The following is a 19,419-nucleotide window of genomic DNA, read 5'->3' on the forward strand; positions in this document are numbered from 1 at the left end:
TTAAGCCTAAGCCCACGGACCTTAAACCCATTATGCCCCCTGGTGAGAGACCCCTCCACCCTGGGAAAGAGTGCCCGCCCATCCACTCTATCCATGCCCCTCATCATCTTGTAGCCCTCTATCAGGTCACCCCTCAACCTGCGACTTCCTAATGGAAACAGTCTGAGTCTATTCAGCCTCTCAGCTAACACCCTCCAGACCAGGCAACAACCTGGTAAACCTTCTCTGCACCCTCTCCAAAGCCTCCACATCCTTCTGGTAGTGTGGCGACCAGAATTGTGCACAATATTCCAAGTGCGGCTGTACCAAGGTTCTATACAACTGCAGCATGACTTGCCAGTTTATATACTCGATGCCCCGTCCAATGAAGGCAAACATTCCGTCTGCTTTCTTGAAATTTCCGTCTAGTCCGGTATCCTAACAAAGGTTACGGCCTAGTGCAGTATCCTAACAAAGGTTACGGTCTAGTCCAGTATCCTAACAAAGGTTACGGTCTAGTCCAGTATCCTAACAAAGGTTGCGGTCTAGTCCGGTATCCTAACAAAGGTTACGGTCTAGTCCGGTATCCTAACAAAGGTTACGGTCTAGTCCAGTATCCTAACAAAGGTTACGGTCTAGTGCAGTATCCTAACAAAGGTTACGGTCTAGTCCAGTATCCTAACAAAGGTTACGGTCTAGTGCAGTATCCTAACAAAGGTTACGGTCTAGTCCAGTATCCTAACAAAGGTTACGGTCTAGTGCAGTATCCTAACAAAGGTTACGGTCTAGTGCAGTATCCTAACAAAGGTTTCGGTCTAGTCCAGTATCCTAACAAAGGTTACGGTCTAGTCCAGTATCCTAACAAAGGTTACGGTCTAGTCCAGTATCCTAACAAAGGTTACGGTCTAGTGCAGTATCCTAACAAAGGTTTCGGTCTAGTCCAGTATCCTAACAAAGGTTACGGTCTAGTGCAGTATCCTAACAAAGGTTACGGTCTAGTCCAGTATCCTAACAAAGGTTACGGTCTAGTGCAGTATCCTAACAAAGGTTACGGTCTAGTGCGGTATCCTAACAAAGGTTACGGTCTAGTCCAGTATCCTAACAAAGGTTACGGTCTAGTCCAGTATCCTAACAAAGGTTACGGTCTAGTGCAGTATCCTAACAAAGGTTACGGTCTAGTGCAGTATCCTAACAAAGGTTACGGTCTAGTGCAGTATCCTAACAAAGGTTACGGTCTAGTGCAGTATCCTAACAAAGGTTACGGTCTAGTCCAGTATCCTAACAAAGGTTACGGTCTAGTCCAGTATCCTAACAAAGGTTACGGTCTAGTCCGGTATCCTAACAAAGGTTACGGTCTAGTCCGGTATCCTAACAAAGGTTACGGTCTAGTGCAGTATCCTAACAAAGGTTACGGTCTAGTCCAGTATCCTAACAAAGGTTACGGTCTAGTCCAGTATCCTAACAAAGGTTACGGTCTAGTCCGGTATCCTAACAAAGGTTACGGTCTAGTCCAGTATCCTAACAAAGGTTACGGTCTAGTCCGGTATCCTAACAAAGGTTACGGTCTAGTCCAGTATCCTAACAAAGGTTACGGTCTAGTCCGGTATCCTAACAAAGGTTACGGTCTAGTCCAGTATCCTAACAAAGGTTACGGTCTAGTCCAGTATCCTAACAGTTGCCAACATTGGTCTCAATGGGCTGAATGGCTTTCATAAGCACCATTGTGACTAAGCAGTAAGAAAAAACCCCCACAGAACAGAATGCCAGACTCGTGTGTGCTCGTCTCCACAGGCAATGGAAGGATTCCAATAAAATGGCAACAAGATGCAAAGAGTCAGTTCCCCCAGACTGGGAGTCCAGAACCAAGTATTGATGCAGATAATCAGCTACAATCTGACTGACTGGCAGAGCAGGTTCCTGGGGTGGGGTACTGGTTGCTTTGTTATGCTCTTGATGGAGCATAAGCTGCTTCCTTGATGAGCACTCTGACAAAGGAAGGTTCAGACTTGGAGATAGCTTTAACACATTTATTAAACTGTTAACGATTCTCCTACTTGGATTCGACTCTACTGCTTAGTCACGTATGCTGCTATAGCCGACTACAATCCGCGTGGTGGGTGTGATGTGTTTCAAATCAACTCTGTGTACTCACTGAGCGTCTCCACTCGAAAGAAAAAGATCATGTGGGCTGTGCCCTTATATGAAAATCGCTTTATTGTCACGAGTAGGCTTCAATTAAGTTACTGTGAAAAGCCCCTAGTCGCCACATTCCAGCGCCTGTCCGGGGAGGCTGGTACGGGAATCGAACCGTGCTGCTGGCCTGCTTTAAAAGCCAGCGATTTAGCCCAGTGAGCTAAACCAGCCCCTATATATGGGTTGGTGCAATGCCCCCCTGTGGTAGTGTCACCTGTGTGTTGTCGTGAATGCCTATTGGTTGGGGAACCTCTTTGTGGATGGGAAGTTCGCGAGCTTGGGTGAGCTGGAGGAGAAGTACGGGCTCCCCCCGGGAAACACCTTTAAGGGCGTTTGCCAGGCGGCAAGTGGCGGGATTTCCGCTGCTGCCGCCAGGCACGGTACAGGACAGGGTGCTCTCGGGGGTGTGGGTTGGAGAGGTGAAGATTTCGGCAACATACCAGGTGATGCAGGAGGAGGATGAGGCCTCGGTTGAGGAGCAGAAAGGTAAGTGGGAGGAGGAGTTGGGGGGAGGAGATCTAGGAGGAGATCGAGGAGGGGACGTGGGCAGAGGAGCTGGGAGTGCAGGAGGCGAAAGAGGCCGCTATTCTGGCCTTTGCGTCCCTGGTAGCCCGGCGGAGAATTCTTCAGTGGAAGGATGCGAGGCCCCCAAGCGTGGAGGCCTGGATCAATGACTTGGCAGGGTTAATTAAATTGGAAAGGGTGAAATTTGCTTTGAGGGGGTCGGTGCAAGGGTTTTTCAGGCGGTGGCGACCGTTCCTAGACTTCCTGGCAGAACGGTAGACAATGGTCAGTAGCTGCAGCTACTGACCATTGGGAGGAAGGGTTCTATTTTATTTTTGTTTTTCTATATTGGGGGATCTGAGGGGGTGTATATATTTGCTATGAGTTTCGACGGGTGTTAATTTATTATTTATGTATAGGGGGAAGGGGGGCATTGAGCAGTTTTGTTCTGTTTTGTATTTAATTATATTGGGTTCCTTTTTCATTTTGTTGTTGATATTTTGTGAAAACGTTAATAAAAAATATTTTTTTAAAAAGTGAATGCCCATTGGTCGTGTCCTATCTTACTGGCCTATTGGTTGAGTGTCTGTGTGTCATGTCTCTGGTGCTCCCTCTAGTGTCTATCTATTCTACGTGTATTAACATTAACCCCTTGTGTATTTCCAGTGATGCATATCTCCACACTGGTTATTCCTGCTCACATTTCTTGTCTGGAATCAGCTAAAAGTTTACTTTAATAAAACTGAGGCAGATTTTACATATTTTATAAACAATGGAGAATCTGATGTGAGTTAACAAGGAAACATTGGATGAGCAGTTTTGTGATGCTGATTGCTAGCCTGCCTGTCTCAGTGACACGTACCTGGCTGTGATGCTAGCCTGCCTGTCTCAGTGACACGTACCTGGCTGTGATGCTGGTCTAGCCTGCCTGTCACAGTGACACGTACCTGGCTGTGATGCTGTGATGCTAGCCTGCCTGTCTCAGTGACACGTACCTGGCTGTGATGCTGGTCTAGCCTGCCTGTCACAGTGACACGTACCTGGCTGTGATGCTGGATGCTAGCCTGCCTGTCTCAGTGACACGTACCTGGCTGTGATGCTGGATGCTAGCCTGCCTGTCACAGTGACACGTACCTGGCTGTGATGCTGGATGCTAGCCTGCCTGTCTCAGTGACACGTACCTGGCTGTGATGCTGGTTGCTAGCCTGCCTGTCTCAGTGACACGTACCTGGCTGTGATGCTGGATGCTAGCCTGCCTGTCTCAGTGACACGTACCTGGCTGTGATGCTGGTCTAGCCTGCCTGTCGCAGTGACACGTACCTGGCTGTGATGCTGGTCTAGCCTGCCTGTCGCAGTGACACGTACCTGGCTGTGATGCTGGATGCTAGCCTGCCTGTCTCAGTGACACGTACCTGGCTGTGATGCTGGTCTAGCCTGCCTGTCGCAGTGACACGTACCTGGCTGTGATGCTGGATGCTAGCCTGCCTGTCTCAGTGACACGTACCTGGCTGTGATGCTGGTCTAGCCTGCCTGTCTCAGTGACACGTACCTGGCTGTGATGCGGGTCTAGCCTGCCTGTCTCAGTGACACGTACCTGGCTGTGATGCTGGATGCTAGCCTGCCTGTCTCAGTGACACGTACCTGGCTGTGATGCTGGATGCTAGCCTGCCTGTCTCAGTGACACGTACCTGGCTGTGATGCTGGATGCTAGCCTGCCTGTCTCAGTGACACGTACCTGGCTGTGATGCTGGTCTAGCCTGCCTGTCTCAGTGACACGTACCTGGCTGTGATGCGGGTCTAGCCTGCCTGTCTCAGTGACACGTACCTGGCTGTGATGCGGGTCTAGCCTGCCTGTCACAGTGACACGTACCTGGCTGTGATGCGGGTCTAGCCTGCCTGTCTCAGTGACACGTACCTGGCTGTGATGCTGGATGCTAGCCTGCCTGTCTCAGTGACACGTACCTGGCTGTGATGCTGGATGCTAGCCTGCCTGTCTCAGTGACACGTACCTGGCTGTGATGCTGGATGCTAGCCTGCCTGTCTCAGTGACACGTACCTGGCTGTGATGCTGGATGCTAGCCTGCCTGTCTCAGTGACACGTACCTGGCTGTGATGCTGGTCTATCCTGCCTGTCACAGTGACACGTACCTGGCTGTGATGCTGGTCTAGCCTGCCTGTCACAGTGACACGTACCTGGCTGTGATGCTGGATGCTAGCCTGCCTGTCTCAGTGACACGTACCTGGCTGTGATGCTGGTCTAGCCTGCCTGTCTCAGTGACACGTACCTGGCTGTGATGCTGGTCTAGCCTGCCTGTCTCAGTGACACGTACCTGGCTGTGATGCTGGATGCTAGCCTGCCTGTCGCAGTGACACGTACCTGGCTGTGATGCTGGATGCTAGCCTGCCTGTCTCAGTGACACGTACCTGGCTGTGATGCTGGTCTAGCCTGCCTGTCGCAGTGACACGTACCTGGCTGTGATGCTGGTCTAGCCTGCCTGTTGCAGTGACACGTACCTGGCTGTGATGCTGGTCTAGCCTGCCTGTCTCAGTGACACGTACCTGGCTGTGATGCTGGATGCTAGCCTGCCTGTCTCAGTGACCCGTACCTGGCTGTGATGCTGGATGCTAGCCTGCCTGTCTCAGTGACACGTACCTGGCTGTGATGCTGGTCTAGCCTGCCTGTCTCAGTGACACGTACCTGGCTGTGATGCTGGTCTAGCCTGCCTGTCTCAGTGACACGTACCTGGCTGTGATGCTGGATGCTAGCCTGCCTGTCTCAGTGACACGTACCTGGCTGTGATGCTGGATGCTAGCCTGCCTGTCTCAGTGACCCGTACCTGGCTGTGATGCTGGTCTAGCCTGCCTGTCTCAGTGACACGTACCTGGCTGTGATGCTGGATGCTAGCCTGCCTGTCTCAGTGACCCGTACCTGGCTGTGATGCTGGATGCTAGCCTGCCTGTCTCAGTGACACGTACCTGGCTGTGATGCTGGATGCTAGCCTGCCTGTCTCAGTGACACGTACCTGGCTGTGATGCTGGTCTAGCCTGCCTGTCACAGTGACACGTACCTGGCTGTGATGCTGGATGCTAGCCTGCCTGTCTCAGTGACACGTACCTGGCTGTGATGCGGGTCTAGCCAGCCTGTCTCAGTGACACGTACCTGGCTGTGATGCTGGATGCTAGCCTGCCTGTCTCAGTGACACGTACCTGGCTGTGATGCGGGTCTAGCCAGCCTGTCTCAGTGTCACGTACCTGGCTGTGATGCTGGATGCTAGCCTGCCTGTCTCAGTGACACGTACCTGGCTGTGATGCTGGATGCTAGCCTGCCTGTCTCAGTGACACGTACCTGGCTGTGATGCTGGTCTAGCCTGCCTGTCTCAGTGACACGTACCTGGCTGTGATGCTGGATGCTAGCCTGCCTGTCTCAGTGACACGTACCTGGCTGTGATGCTGGTCTAGCCTGCCTGTCTCAGTGACACGTACCTGGCTGTGATGCTGGATGCTAGCCTGCCTGTCGGAGTGACACGTACCTGGCTGTGATGCGGGTCTAGCCTGCCTGTCTCAGTGACACGTACCTGGCTGTGATGCGGGTCTAGCCTGCCTGTCTCAGTGACACGTACCTGGCTGTGATGCTGGATGCTAGCCTGCCTGTCTCAGTGACACGTACCTGGCTGTGATGCTGGTCTAGCCTGCCTGTCTCAGTGACACGTACCTGGCTGTGATGCTGGATGCTAGCCTGCCTGTCTCAGTGACACGTACCTGGCTGTGATGCTGGATGCTAGCCTGCCTGTCTCAGTGACACGTACCTGGCTGTGATGCTGGTCTAGCCTGCCTGTCTCAGTGACACGTACCTGGCTGTGATGCTGGCTGTTAGCCTGCCTGTCGCAGTGACACGTACCTGGCTGTGATGCTGGCTGCTAGCCTGCCTGTCACAGTGACACGTACCTGGCTGTGATGCTGGTCTAGCCTGCCTGTCTCAGTGACACGTACCTGGCTGTGATGCTGGTCTAGCCTGCCTGTCTCAGTGACACGTACCTGGCTGTGATGCTGGTCTAGCCTGCCTGTTGCAGTGACACGTACCTGGCTGTGATGCTGGATGCTAGCCTGCCTGTCTCAGTGACACGTACCTGGCTGTGATGCTGGATGCTAGCCTGCCTGTCTCAGTGACACGTACCTGGCTGTGATGCTGGATGCTAGCCTGCCTGTCTCAGTGACACGTACCTGGCTGTGATGCTAGCCTGCCTGTCTCAGTGACACGTACCTGGCTGTGATGCTGGATGCTAGCCTGCCTGTCTCAGTGACACGTACCTGGCTGTGATGCTGGATGCTAGCCTGCCTGTCTCAGTGACACGTACCTGGCTGTGATGCTGGTCTAGCCTGCCTGTCTCAGTGACACGTACCTGGCTGTGATGCGGGTCTAGCCTGCCTGTCTCAGTGACACGTACCTGGCTGTGATGCGGGTCTAGCCTGCCTGTCTCAGTGACACGTACCTGGCTGTGATGCGGGTCTAGCCTGCCTGTCTCAGTGACACGTACCTGGCTGTGATGCTGGCTGTTAGCCTGCCTGTCGCAGTGACACGTACCTGGCTGTGATGCTGGCTGCTAGCCTGCCTGTCACAGTGACACGTACCTGGCTGTGATGCTGGTCTAGCCTGCCTGTCTCAGTGACACGTACCTGGCTGTGATGCTGGTCTAGCCTGCCTGTCTCAGTGACACGTACCTGGCTGTGATGCTGGTCTAGCCTGCCTGTTGCAGTGACACGTACCTGGCTGTGATGCTGGATGCTAGCCTGCCTGTCTCAGTGACACGTACCTGGCTGTGATGCTGGATGCTAGCCTGCCTGTCTCAGTGACACGTACCTGGCTGTGATGCTGGATGCTAGCCTGCCTGTCTCAGTGACACGTACCTGGCTGTGATGCTGGTCTAGCCTGCCTGTCTCAGTGACACGTACCTGGCTGTGATGCTGGTCTAGCCTGCCTGTCTCAGTGACACGTACCTGGCTGTGATGCTGGTCTAGCCTGCCTGTTGCAGTGACACGTACCTGGCTGTGATGCTGGATGCTAGCCTGCCTGTCTCAGTGACACGTACCTGGCTGTGATGCTGGATGCTAGCCTGCCTGTCTCAGTGACACGTACCTGGCTGTGATGCTGGATGCTAGCCTGCCTGTCTCAGTGACACGTACCTGGCTGTGATGCTGGTCTAGCCTGCCTGTCTCAGTGACACGTACCTGGCTGTGATGCGGGTCTAGCCTGCCTGTCACAGTGACACGTACCTGGCTGTGATGCTGGTCTAGCCTGCCTGTCTCAGTGACACGTACCTGGCTGTGATGCTGGTCTAGCCTGCCTGTCGCAGTGACACGTACCTGGCTGTGATGCTGGATGCTAGCCTGCCTGTCACAGTGACACGTACCTGGCTGTGATGCTGGTCTAGCCTGCCTGTCTCAGTGACACGTACCTGGCTGTGATGCTGGCTGTTAGCCTGCCTGTCGCAGTGACACGTACCTGGCTGTGATGCTGGCTGCTAGCCTGCCTGTCACAGTGACACGTACCTGGCTGTGATGCTGGATGCTAGCCTGCCTGTCACAGTGACACGTACCTGGCTGTGATGCTGGTCTAGCCTGCCTGTCTCAGTGACACGTACCTGGCTGTGATGCTGGTCTAGCCTGCCTGTCTCAGTGACACGTACCTGGCTGTGATGCTGGATGCTAGCCTGCCTGTCTCAGTGACCCGTACCTGGCTGTGATGCTGGATGCTAGCCTGCCTGTCTCAGTGACACGTACCTGGCTGTGATGCTGGATGCTAGCCTGCCTGTCTCAGTGACACGTACCTGGCTGTGATGCGGGTCTAGCCTGCCTGTTGCAGTGACACGTACCTGGCTGTGATGCTGGATGCTAGCCTGCCTGTCTCAGTGACACGTACCTGGCTGTGATGCTGGTCTAGCCTGCCTGTCTCAGTGACACGTACCTGGCTGTGATGCTGGATGCTAGCCTGCCTGTCTCAGTGACACGTACCTGGCTGTGATGCTGGTCTAGCCTGCCTGTCACAGTGACACGTACCTGGCTGTGATGCTGGTCTAGCCTGCCTGTCTCAGTGACAGGTACCTGGCTGTGATGCTGGATGCTAGCCTGCCTGTCTCAGTGACACGTACCTGGCTGTGATGCTGGTCTAGCCTGCCTGTCACAGTGACACGTACCTGGCTGTGATGCTGGATGCTAGCCTGCCTGTCACAGTGACACGTACCTGGCTGTGATGCTGTGATGCTAGCCTGCCTGTCTCAGTGACACGTACCTGGCTGTGATGCTGGTCTAGCCTGCCTGTCTCAGTGACCCGTACCTGGCTGTGATGCTGGTCTAGCCTGCCTGTCTCAGTGACACGTACCTGGCTGTGATGCTGGTCTAGCCTGCCTGTCGCAGTGACACGTACCTGGCTGTGATGCTGGATGCTAGCCTGCCTGTCACAGTGACACGTACCTGGCTGTGATGCTGTGATGCTAGCCTGCCTGTCTCAGTGACACGTACCTGGCTGTGATGCTGGTCTAGCCTGCCTGTCTCAGTGACCCGTACCTGGCTGTGATGCTGGTCTAGCCTGCCTGTCTCAGTGACACGTACCTGGCTGTGATGCTGGATGCTATCCTGCCTGTCTCAGTGACCCGTACCTGGCTGTGATGCTGGTCTAGCCTGCCTGTCTCAGTGACACGTACCTGGCTGTGATGCTGGATGCTATCCTGCCTGTCACAGTGACACGTACCTGGCTGTGATGCTAGCCTGCCTGTCTCAGTGACACGTACCTGGCTGTGATGCTGGTCTAGCCTGCCTGTCTCAGTGACCCGTACCTGGCTGTGATGCGGGTCTAGCCTGCCTGTCTCAGTGACACGTACCTGGCTGTGATGCGGGTCTAGCCTGCCTGTCTCAGTGACACGTACCTGGCTGTGATGCTGGATGCTAGCCTGCCTGTCTCAGTGACACGTACCTGGCTGTGATGCTGGTTGCTAGCCTGCCTGTCTCAGTGACACGTACCTGGCTGTGATGCTGGTCTAGCCTGCCTGTCTCAGTGACACGTACCTGGCTGTGATGCTGGATGCTAGCCTGCCTGTCTCAGTGACACGTACCTGGCTGTGATGCTGGATGCTAGCCTGCCTGTCTCAGTGACACGTACCTGGCTGTGATGCTGGATGCTAGCCTGCCTGTCTCAGTGACACGTACCTGGCTGTGATGCGGGTCTAGCCTGCCTGTCTCAGTGACACGTACCTGGCTGTGATGCTGGATGCTAGCCTGCCTGTCTCAGTGACCCGTACCTGGCTGTGATGCTGGATGCTAGCCTGCCTGTCTCAGTGACACGTACCTGGCTGTGATGCTGGATGCTAGCCTGCCTGTCTCAGTGACACGTACCTGGCTGTGATGCTGGTCTAGCCTGCCTGTCTCAGTGACACGTACCTGGCTGTGATGCTGGATGCTAGCCTGCCTGTCTCAGTGACACGTACCTGGCTGTGATGCTGGTCTAGCCTGCCTGTCTCAGTGACACGTACCTGGCTGTGATGCTGGATGCTAGCCTGCCTGTCGCAGTGACACGTACCTGGCTGTGATGCTGGTCTAGCCTGCCTGTCTCAGTGACACGTACCTGGCTGTGATGCTGGATGCTAGCCTGCCTGTCACAGTGACACGTACCTGGCTGTGATGCTGGATGCTAGCCTGCCTGTCTCAGTGACACGTACCTGGCTGTGATGCTGGATGCTAGCCTGCCTGTCTCAGTGACACGTACCTGGCTGTGATGCGGGTCTAGCCTGCCTGTCTCAGTGACACGTACCTGGCTGTGATGCGGGTCTAGCCTGCCTGTCTCAGTGACACGTACCTGGCTGTGATGCTGGATGCTAGCCTGCCTGTCTCAGTGACACGTACCTGGCTGTGATGCTGGATGCTAGCCTGCCTGTCGCAGTGACACGTACCTGGCTGTGATGCTGGATGCTAGCCTGCCTGTCTCAGTGACACGTACCTGGCTGTGATGCTGGATGCTAGCCTGCCTGTCGCAGTGACACGTACCTGGCTGTGATGCTGGATGCTAGCCTGCCTGTCTCAGTGACACGTACCTGGCTGTGATGCTAGCCTGCCTGTCTCAGTGACACGTACCTGGCTGTGATGCTGGTCTAGCCTGCCTGTCTCAGTGACACGTACCTGGCTGTGATGCTGGTCTAGCCTGCCTGTCTCAGTGACATGTACCTGGCTGTGATGCTGGATGCTAGCCTGCCTGTCTCAGTGACACGTACCTGGCTGTGATGCTGGTCTAGCCTGCCTGTCTCAGTGACACGTACCTGGCTGTGATGCGGGTCTAGCCAGCCTGTCTCAGTGACACGTACCTGGCTGTGATGCTGGATGCTAGCCTGCCTGTCTCAGTGACACGTACCTGGCTGTGATGCTGGATGCTAGCCTGCCTGTCTCAGTGACACGTACCTGGCTGTGATGCTGGTTGCTAGCCTGCCTGTCTCAGTGACACGTACCTGGCTGTGATGCTGGATGCTAGCCTGCCTGTCTCAGTGACACGTACCTGGCTGTGATGCTGGATGCTAGCCTGCCTGTCTCAGTGACACGTACCTGGCTGTGATGCTGGTTGCTAGCCTGCCTGTCTCAGTGACACGTACCTGGCTATGATGCGGGTCTAGCCTGCCTGTCTCAGTGACACGTACCTGGCTGTGATGCTGGTCTAGCCTGCCTGTCTCAGTGACACGTACCTGGCTGTGATGCTGGATGCTAGCCTGCCTGTCTCAGTGACACGTACCTGGCTGTGATGCTGGTCTAGCCTGCCTGTCTCAGTGACCCGTACCTGGCTGTGATGCTGGTTGTTAGCCTGCCTGTCTCAGTGACACGTACCTGGCTGTGATGCGGGTCTAGCCTGCCTGTCGCAGTGACACGTACCTGGCTGAGATGCTGGTCTAGCCTGCCTGTCTCAGTGACACGTACCTGGCTGTGATGCTGGTCTAGCCTGCCTGTCGCTGTGACACGTACCTGGCTGTGATGCGGGTCTAGCCTGCCTGTCTCAGTGACACGTACCTGGCTGTGATGCGGGTCTAGCCTGCCTGTCTCAGTGACACGTACCTTGCTGTGATGCTGGATGCTAGCCTGCCTGTCTCAGTGACACGTACCTGGCTGTGATGCTGGATGCTAGCCTGCCTGTCTCAGTGACACGTACCTGGCTGTGATGCTGGTCTAGCCTGCCTGTCTCAGTGACACGTACCTGGCTGTGATGCGGGTCTAGCCTGCCTGTCTCAGTGACACGTACCTGGCTGTGATGCGGGTCTAGCCTGCCTGTCTCAGTGACACGTACCTTGCTGTGATGCTGGATGCTAGCCTGCCTGTCTCAGTGACACGTACCTGGCTGTGATGCTGGTCTAGCCTGCCTGTCTCAGTGACACGTACCTGGCTGTGATGCTGGATGCTAGCCTGCCTGTCTCAGTGACACGTACCTGGCTGTGATGCGGGTCTAGCCTGCCTGTCTCAGTGACACGTACCTGGCTGTGATGCTGGATGCTAGCCTGCCTGTCTCAGTGACACGTACCTGGCTGTGATGCGGGTCTAGCCTGCCTGTCGCAGTGACACGTACCTGGCTGTGATGCGGGTCTAGCCTGCCTGTCTCAGTGACACGTACCTGGCTGTGATGCTGGTCTAGCCTGCCTGTCTCAGTGACACGTACCTGGCTGTGATGCTGGTCTAGCCTGCCTGTCTCAGTGACACGTACCTGGCTGTGATGCGGGTCTAGCCTGCCTGTCTCAGTGACACGTACCTGGCTGTGATGCGGGTCTAGCCTGCCTGTCGCAGTGACACGTACCTGGCTGTGATGCTGGTCTAGCCTGCCTGTCTCAGTGACACGTACCTGGCTGTGATGCTGGTCTAGCCTGCCTGTCTCAGTGACACGTACCTGGCTGTGATGCTGGATGCTAGCCTGCCTGTCTCAGTGACACGTACCTGGCTGTGATGCTGGTCTAGCCTGCCTGTCTCAGTGACACGTACCTGGCTGTGATGCGGGTCTAGCCTGCCTGTCGCAGTGACACGTACCTGGCTGTGATGCGGGTCTAGCCTGCCTGTCTCAGTGACACGTACCTGGCTGTGATGCTGGTCTAGCCTGCCTGTCTCAGTGACACGTACCTGGCTGCGATGCTGGATGCTAGCCTGCCTGTCTCAGTGACACGTACCTGGCTGTGATGCGGGTCTAGCCTGCCTGTCTCAGTGACACGTACCTGGCTGTGATGCTAGCCTGCCTGTCGCAGTGACACGTACCTGGCTGTGATGCTGGATGCTAGCCTGCCTGTCACAGTGACACGTACCTGGCTGTGATGCTGGATGCTAGCCTGCCTGTCTCAGTGACACGTACCTGGCTGTGATGCTGGATGCTAGCCTGCCTGTCGCTGTGACACGTACCTGGCTGTGATGCTGGATGCTAGCCTGCCTGTCTCAGTGACACGTACCTGGCTGTGATGCGGGTCTAGCCTGCCTGTCTCAGTGACACGTACCTGGCTGTGATGCTGGATGCTAGCCTGCCTGTCTCAGTGACACGTACCTGGCTGTGATGCTGGATGCTAGCCTGCCTGTCTCAGTGACACGTACCTGGCTGTGATGCGGGTCTAGCCTGCCTGACGCAGTGACACGTACCTGGCTGTGATGCTGGTCTAGCCTGCCTGTCTCAGTGACACGTACCTGGCTGTGATGCTGGTCTAGCCTGCCTGTCTCAGTGACACGTACCTGGCTGTGATGCTGGTCTAGCCTGCCTGTCTCAGTGACACGTACCTGGCTGTGATGCTGGATGCTAGCCTGCCTGTCTCAGTGACACGTACCTGGCTGTGATGCTGGTCTAGCCTGCCTGTCTCAGTGACACGTACCTGGCTGTGATGCTGGTCTAGCCTGCCTGTCGCAGTGACACGTACCTGGCTGTGATGCTGGATGCTAGCCTGCCTGTCTCAGTGACACGTACCTGGCTGAGATGCTGGTCTAGCCTGCCTGTCTCAGTGACACGTACCTGGCTGTGATGCTGGTTGCTAGCCTGCCTGTCTCAGTGACACGTACCTGGCTGTGATGCTGGTTGCTAGCCTGCCTGTCTCAGTGACACGTACCTGGCTGTGATGCTGGTTGCTAGCCTGCCTGTCTCAGTGACACGTACCTGGCTGTGATGCTGGATGCTAGCCTGCCTGTCTCAGTGACACGTACCTGGCTGTGATGCTGGTCTAGCCTGCCTGTCGCAGTGACACGTACCTGGCTGTGATGCTGGATGCTAGCCTGCCTGTCTCAGGGACACGTACCTGGCTGTGATGCTGGATGCTAGCCTGCCTGTCGCTGTGACACGTACCTGGCTGTGATGCGGGTCTAGCCTGCCTGTCTCAGTGACACGTACCTGGCTGTGATGCGGGTCTAGCCTGCCTGTCTCAGTGACACGTACCTGGCTGTGATGCTGGATGCTAGCCTGCCTGTCACAGTGACACGTACCTGGCTGTGATGCTGGATGCTAGCCTGCCTGTCTCAGTGACACGTACCTGGCTGTGATGCTGGATGCTAGCCTGCCTGTCTCAGTGACGCGTACCTGGCTGTGATGCTGGTCTAGCCTGCCTGTCTCAGTGACACGTACCTGGCTGTGATGCTGGATGCTAGCCTGCCTGTCTCAGTGACACGTACCTGGCTGTGATGCTGGATGCTAGCCTGCCTGTCTCAGTGACACGTACCTGGCTGTGATGCGGGTCTAGCCTGCCTGTCACAGTGACACGTACCTGGCTGTGATGCTAGCCTGCCTGTCTCAGTGACACGTACCTGGCTGTGATGCTGGTCTAGCCTGCCTGTCTCAGTGACACGTACCTGGCTGTGATGCTGGATGTTAGCCTGCCTGTCTCAGTGACACGTACCTGGCTGTGATGCTGGTCTAGCCTGCCTGTCTCAGTGACACGTACCTGGCTGTGATGCTGGTCTAGCCTGCCTGTCTCAGTGACACGTACCTGGCTGTGATGCTGGTCTAGCCTGCCTGTCTCAGTGACACGTACCTGGCTGTGATGCTAGCCTGCCTGTCTCAGTGACACGTACCTGGCTGTGATGCTGGTTGCTAGCCTGCCTGTCTCAGTGACACGTACCTGGCTGTGATGCTGGTCTAGCCTGCCTGTCTCAGTGACACGTACCTGGCTGTGATGCTGGTCTAGCCTGCCTGTCTCAGTGACACGTACCTGGCTGTGATGCTGGTCTAGCCTGCCTGTCTCAGTGACACGTACCTGGCTGTGATGCGGGTCTAGCCTGCCTGTCTCAGTGACACGTACCTGGCTGTGATGCGGGTCTAGCCTGCCTGTCTCAGTGACACGTACCTGGCTGTGATGCGGGTCTAGCCTGCCTGTCTCAGTGACACGTACCTGGCTGTGATGCTGGATGCTAGCCTGCCTGTCTCAGTGACACGTACCTGGCTGTGATGCTGGCTGCTAGCCTGCCTGTCTCAGTGACACGTACCTGGCTGTGATGCTGGATGCTAGCCTGCCTGTCGCAGTGACACGTACCTGGCTGTGATGCTGGTCTAGCCTGCCTGTCTCAGTGACACGTACCTGGCTGTGATGCTGGTCTAGCCTGCCTGTCTCAGTGACACGTACCTGGCTGTGATGCTGGCTGCTAGCCTGCCTGTCTCAGTGACACGTACCTGGCTGTGATGCGGGTCTAGCCTGCCTGTCACAGTGACACGTACCTGGCTGTGATGCTGGTCTAGCCTGCCTGTCCCAGTGACACGTACCTGGCTGTGATGCTGGTCTAGCCTGCCTGTCTCAGTGACACGTACCTGGCTGTGATGCTGGATGCTAGCCTGCCTGTCTCAGTGACACGTACCTGGCTGTGATGCGGGTCTAGCCTGCCTGTCGCAGTGACACGTACCTGGCTGTGATGCTGGTCTAGCCTGCCTGTCTCAGTGACACGTACCTGGCTGTGATGCTGGATGCTAGCCTGCCTGTCGCAGTGACCCGTACCTGGCTGTGATGCTGGTCTAGCCTGCCTGTCTCAGTGACACGTACCTGGCTGTGATGCTGGTCTAGCCTGCCTATCTCAGTGACACGTACCTGGCTGTGATGCTGGTCTAGCCTGCCTGTCTCAGTGACACGTACCTGGCTGTGATGCTGGTCTAGCCTGCCTATCTCAGTGACACGTACCTGGCTGTGATGCTGGATGCTAGCCTGCCTGTCTCAGTGACACGTACCTGGCTGTGATGCTGGATGCTAGCCTGCCTGTCACAGTGACACGTACCTGGCTGTGATGCTGGTCTAGCCTGCCTGTCTCAGTGACACGTACCTGGCTGTGATGCTGGATGCTAGCCTGCCTGTCACAGTGACACGTACCTGGCTGTGATGCTGGTCTAGCCTGCCTGTCTCAGTGACACGTACCTGGCTGTGATGCTGGATGCTAGCCTGCCTGTCTCAGTGACACGTACCTGGCTGTGATGCTGGATGCTAGCCTGCCTGTCACAGTGACACGTACCTGGCTGTGATGCTAGCCTGCCTGTCGCAGTGTCACGTACCTGGCTGTGATGCTGGTCTAGCCTGCCTGTCTCAGTGACACGTACCTGGCTGTGATGCTGGATGCTAGCCTGCCTGTCTCAGTGACACGTACCTGGCTGTGATGCTGGATGCTAGCCTGCCTGTCACAGTGACACGTACCTGGCTGTGATGCTGGTCTAGCCTGCCTGTCTCAGTGACACGTACCTGGCTGTGATGCTGGATGCTAGCCTGCCTGTCTCAGTGACACGTACCTGGCTGTGATGCTGGTCTAGCCTGCCTGTCACGGTGACACGTACCTGGCTGTGATGCTGGATGCTAGCCTGCCTGTCGCAGTGACACGTACCTGGCTGTGATGCGGGTCTAGCCTGCCTGTCTCAGTGACACGTACCTGGCTGTGATGCTAGCCTGCCTGTCTCAGTGACACGTACCTGGCTGTGATGCTGGATGCTAGCCTGCCTGTCTCAGTGACACGTACCTGGCTGTGATGCTGGATGCTAGCCTGCCTGTCTCAGTGACACGTACCTGGCTGTGATGCGGGTCTAGCCTGCCTGTCTCAGTGACACGTACCTGGCTGTGATGCGGGTCTAGCCTGCCTGTCTCAGTGACACGTACCTGGCTGTGATGCTGGTCTAGCCTGCCTGTCTCAGTGACACGTACCTGGCTGTGATGCTGGTCTAGCCTGCCTGTCGCAGTGACACGTACCTGGCTGTGATGCTGGATGCTAGCCTGCCTGTCTCAGTGACACGTACCTGGCTGTGATGCTGGATGCTAGCCTGCCTGTCTCAGTGACACGTACCTGGCTGTGATGCGGGTCTAGCCTGCCTGTCTCAGTGACACGTACCTGGCTGTGATGCGGGTCTAGCCTGCCTGTCTCAGTGACACGTACCTGGCTGTGATGCTGGTCTAGCCTGCCTGTCTCAGTGACACGTACCTGGCTGTGATGCTGGTTGTTAGCCTGCCTGTCTCAGTGACACGTACCTGGCTGTGATGCTGGTCTAGCCTGCCTGTCTCAGTGACACGTACCTGGCTGTGATGCTGGTCTAGCCTGCCTGTCTCAGTGACACGTACCTGGCTGTGATGCTGGATGCTAGCCTGCCTGTCTCAGTGACACGTACCTGGCTGTGATGCGGGTCTAGCCTGCCTGTCCCAGTGACACGTACCTGGCTGTGATGCGGGTCTAGCCTGCCTGTCTCAGTGACACATACCTGGCTGTGATGCTGGTCTAGCCTGCCTGTCGCAGTGACCCGTACCTGGCTGTGATGCTGGATGCTAGCCTGCCTGTCTCAGTGACACGTACCTGGCTGTGATGCTGGTCTAGCCTGCCTGTCTCAGTGACACGTACCTGGCTGTGATGCGGGTCTAGCCTGCCTGTCTCAGTGACACGTACCTGGCTGTGATGCGGGTCTAGCCTGCCTGTCTCAGTGACACGTACCTGGCTGTGATGCGGGTCTAGCCTGCCTGTCTCAGTGACACGTACCTGGCTGTGATGCTGGATGCTAGCCTGCCTGTCTCAGTGACACGTACCTGGCTGTGATGCTGGTCTAGCCTGCCTGTCTCAGTGACACGTACCTGGCTGTGATGCGGGTCTAGCCTGCCTGTCTCAGTGACACGTACCTGGCTGCGATGCTGGATGCTAGCCTGCCTGTCTCAGTGACACGTACCTGGCTGTGATGCGGGTCTAGCCTGCCTGTCTCAGTGACACGTACCTGGCTGTGATGCTGGATGCTAGCCTGCCTGTCACAGTGACACGTACCTGGCTGTGATGCTGGATGCTAGCCTGCCTGTCGCAGTGACACGTACCTGGCTGTGATGCTGGATGCTAGCCTGCCTGTCACAGTGACACGTACCTGGCTGTGATGCTGGATGCTAGCCTGCCTGTCTCAGTGACACGTACCTGGCTGTGATGCGGGTCTAGCCTGCCTGTCTCAGTGACACGTACCTGGCTGTGATGCTGGATGCTAGCCTGCCTGTCTCAGTGACACGTACCTGGCTGTGATGCGGGTCTAGCCTGCCTGTCTCAGTGACACGTACCTGGCTGTGATGCTGGATGCTAGCCTGCCTGTCTCAGTGACACGTACCTGGCTGTGATGCTGGTTGTTAGCCTGCCTGTTGCAGTGACACGTACCTGGCTGTGATGCTGGTTGCTAGCCTGCCTGTCGGAGTGACACGTACCTGGCTGTGATGCTGGTTGCTAGCCTGCCTGTCGCAGTGACACGTACCTTGCTGGGCAGCTCATCAGCGTTTGGTGGGTTTAGTTTGAAGCTCTTCCCATCACTTCCAGTCAGCGAGTCTCGCTCGGGGTCGAATTTCAAGGTTCCGGCGATGGCAAAGGCAGTGACGATCTAGGAAGATAAAACCATATCAAGCGGACTGCAGCTTCTGTACAATTCCCACAGGATTCCACTGGAATTTAGTGCTACTTGGGGGCACTAGATTTATACATGAATCCTTTTTTTTTTGAGGGGCAATGTCGTGTGGCCAATCCACCTACTCTGCTTCGACAAAGGGTCGTCTGGCCTCGAAACGTTCGCTCTTTTCTCTGCCTACAGATGCTGCCAGACCTGCTGAGATTTTCCAGCATTTTCTCTTTTGGTACTCTGCACATCTTTGGGTTGTCGGGGTGAGATCCACACAGACAAGGGCAGAAAGTGCAAACCCCACACAGATAATACATTAATCTGTTCAGTACCATAACATAGAGATTGAAAATGCTGGAGGCTATCAGCATGTGAGGGGCTGGCCTTTATAGAGTACCCTGGTGTACTCCACAGTGGGGAAGCCCTTTCACGTCTCGGAATCCTGCTCCACAGCAATTTAACACTGGGGGGCATCATTCGTTCTTTTCAGGCAAGACTTCCACCCTACCTCAGTAGCCAATAGGATTGGCCGGCAGCTCTGTAGACTCAGCAGCAGCGCCAGTCAGGAACGGTGGCCACTGCTGGGATTACCACCAGGCCAAGGAAGCCAAATAAATCTGGGGCTTCTAATCTAATAAATAATCTTTATTGTCACCAATAGGCTTACATTAACACTACAATGAAGTTACCGTGAAAATCCCCTCGTCGACATACTCCGGCGCCTGTTTGGTTACACAGAGGGAGAATTCAGAATGTCCAATTCGGCCAACAGCACGTCTTTCGGGACTTGCGGGAGGAAACCGGAGCGCCCGGAGGAAACCCACGCAGACACGGGGAGAACGTGCAGATTCTGCACAGACAGTGACCCAAGCTGGGAATCGAACCTGGGACCCTGGTGC

General features: G+C 55.8%; 1 protein-coding gene across 1 annotated transcript in view; it reads right to left on the reverse strand.

Annotated features, from left to right (window-relative positions):
- aco2 (aconitase 2, mitochondrial) overlaps nucleotides 1-19,419 on the reverse strand; it is an 88,957-nt gene that overhangs the window by 15,392 nt on the left and 54,146 nt on the right. The window contains exon 12 of the mRNA XM_038783590.1: nucleotides 18,383-18,505. Coding sequence (XP_038639518.1) covers nucleotides 18,383-18,505 — 123 coding nt within the window. The remainder of the gene's footprint in view (nucleotides 1-18,382; nucleotides 18,506-19,419) is intronic.

The sequence above is a fragment of the Scyliorhinus canicula genome, chromosome 23 (genome assembly GCF_902713615.1).
Source record: "Scyliorhinus canicula chromosome 23, sScyCan1.1, whole genome shotgun sequence".
Lineage (NCBI taxonomy): Eukaryota > Metazoa > Chordata > Chondrichthyes > Carcharhiniformes > Scyliorhinidae > Scyliorhinus > Scyliorhinus canicula.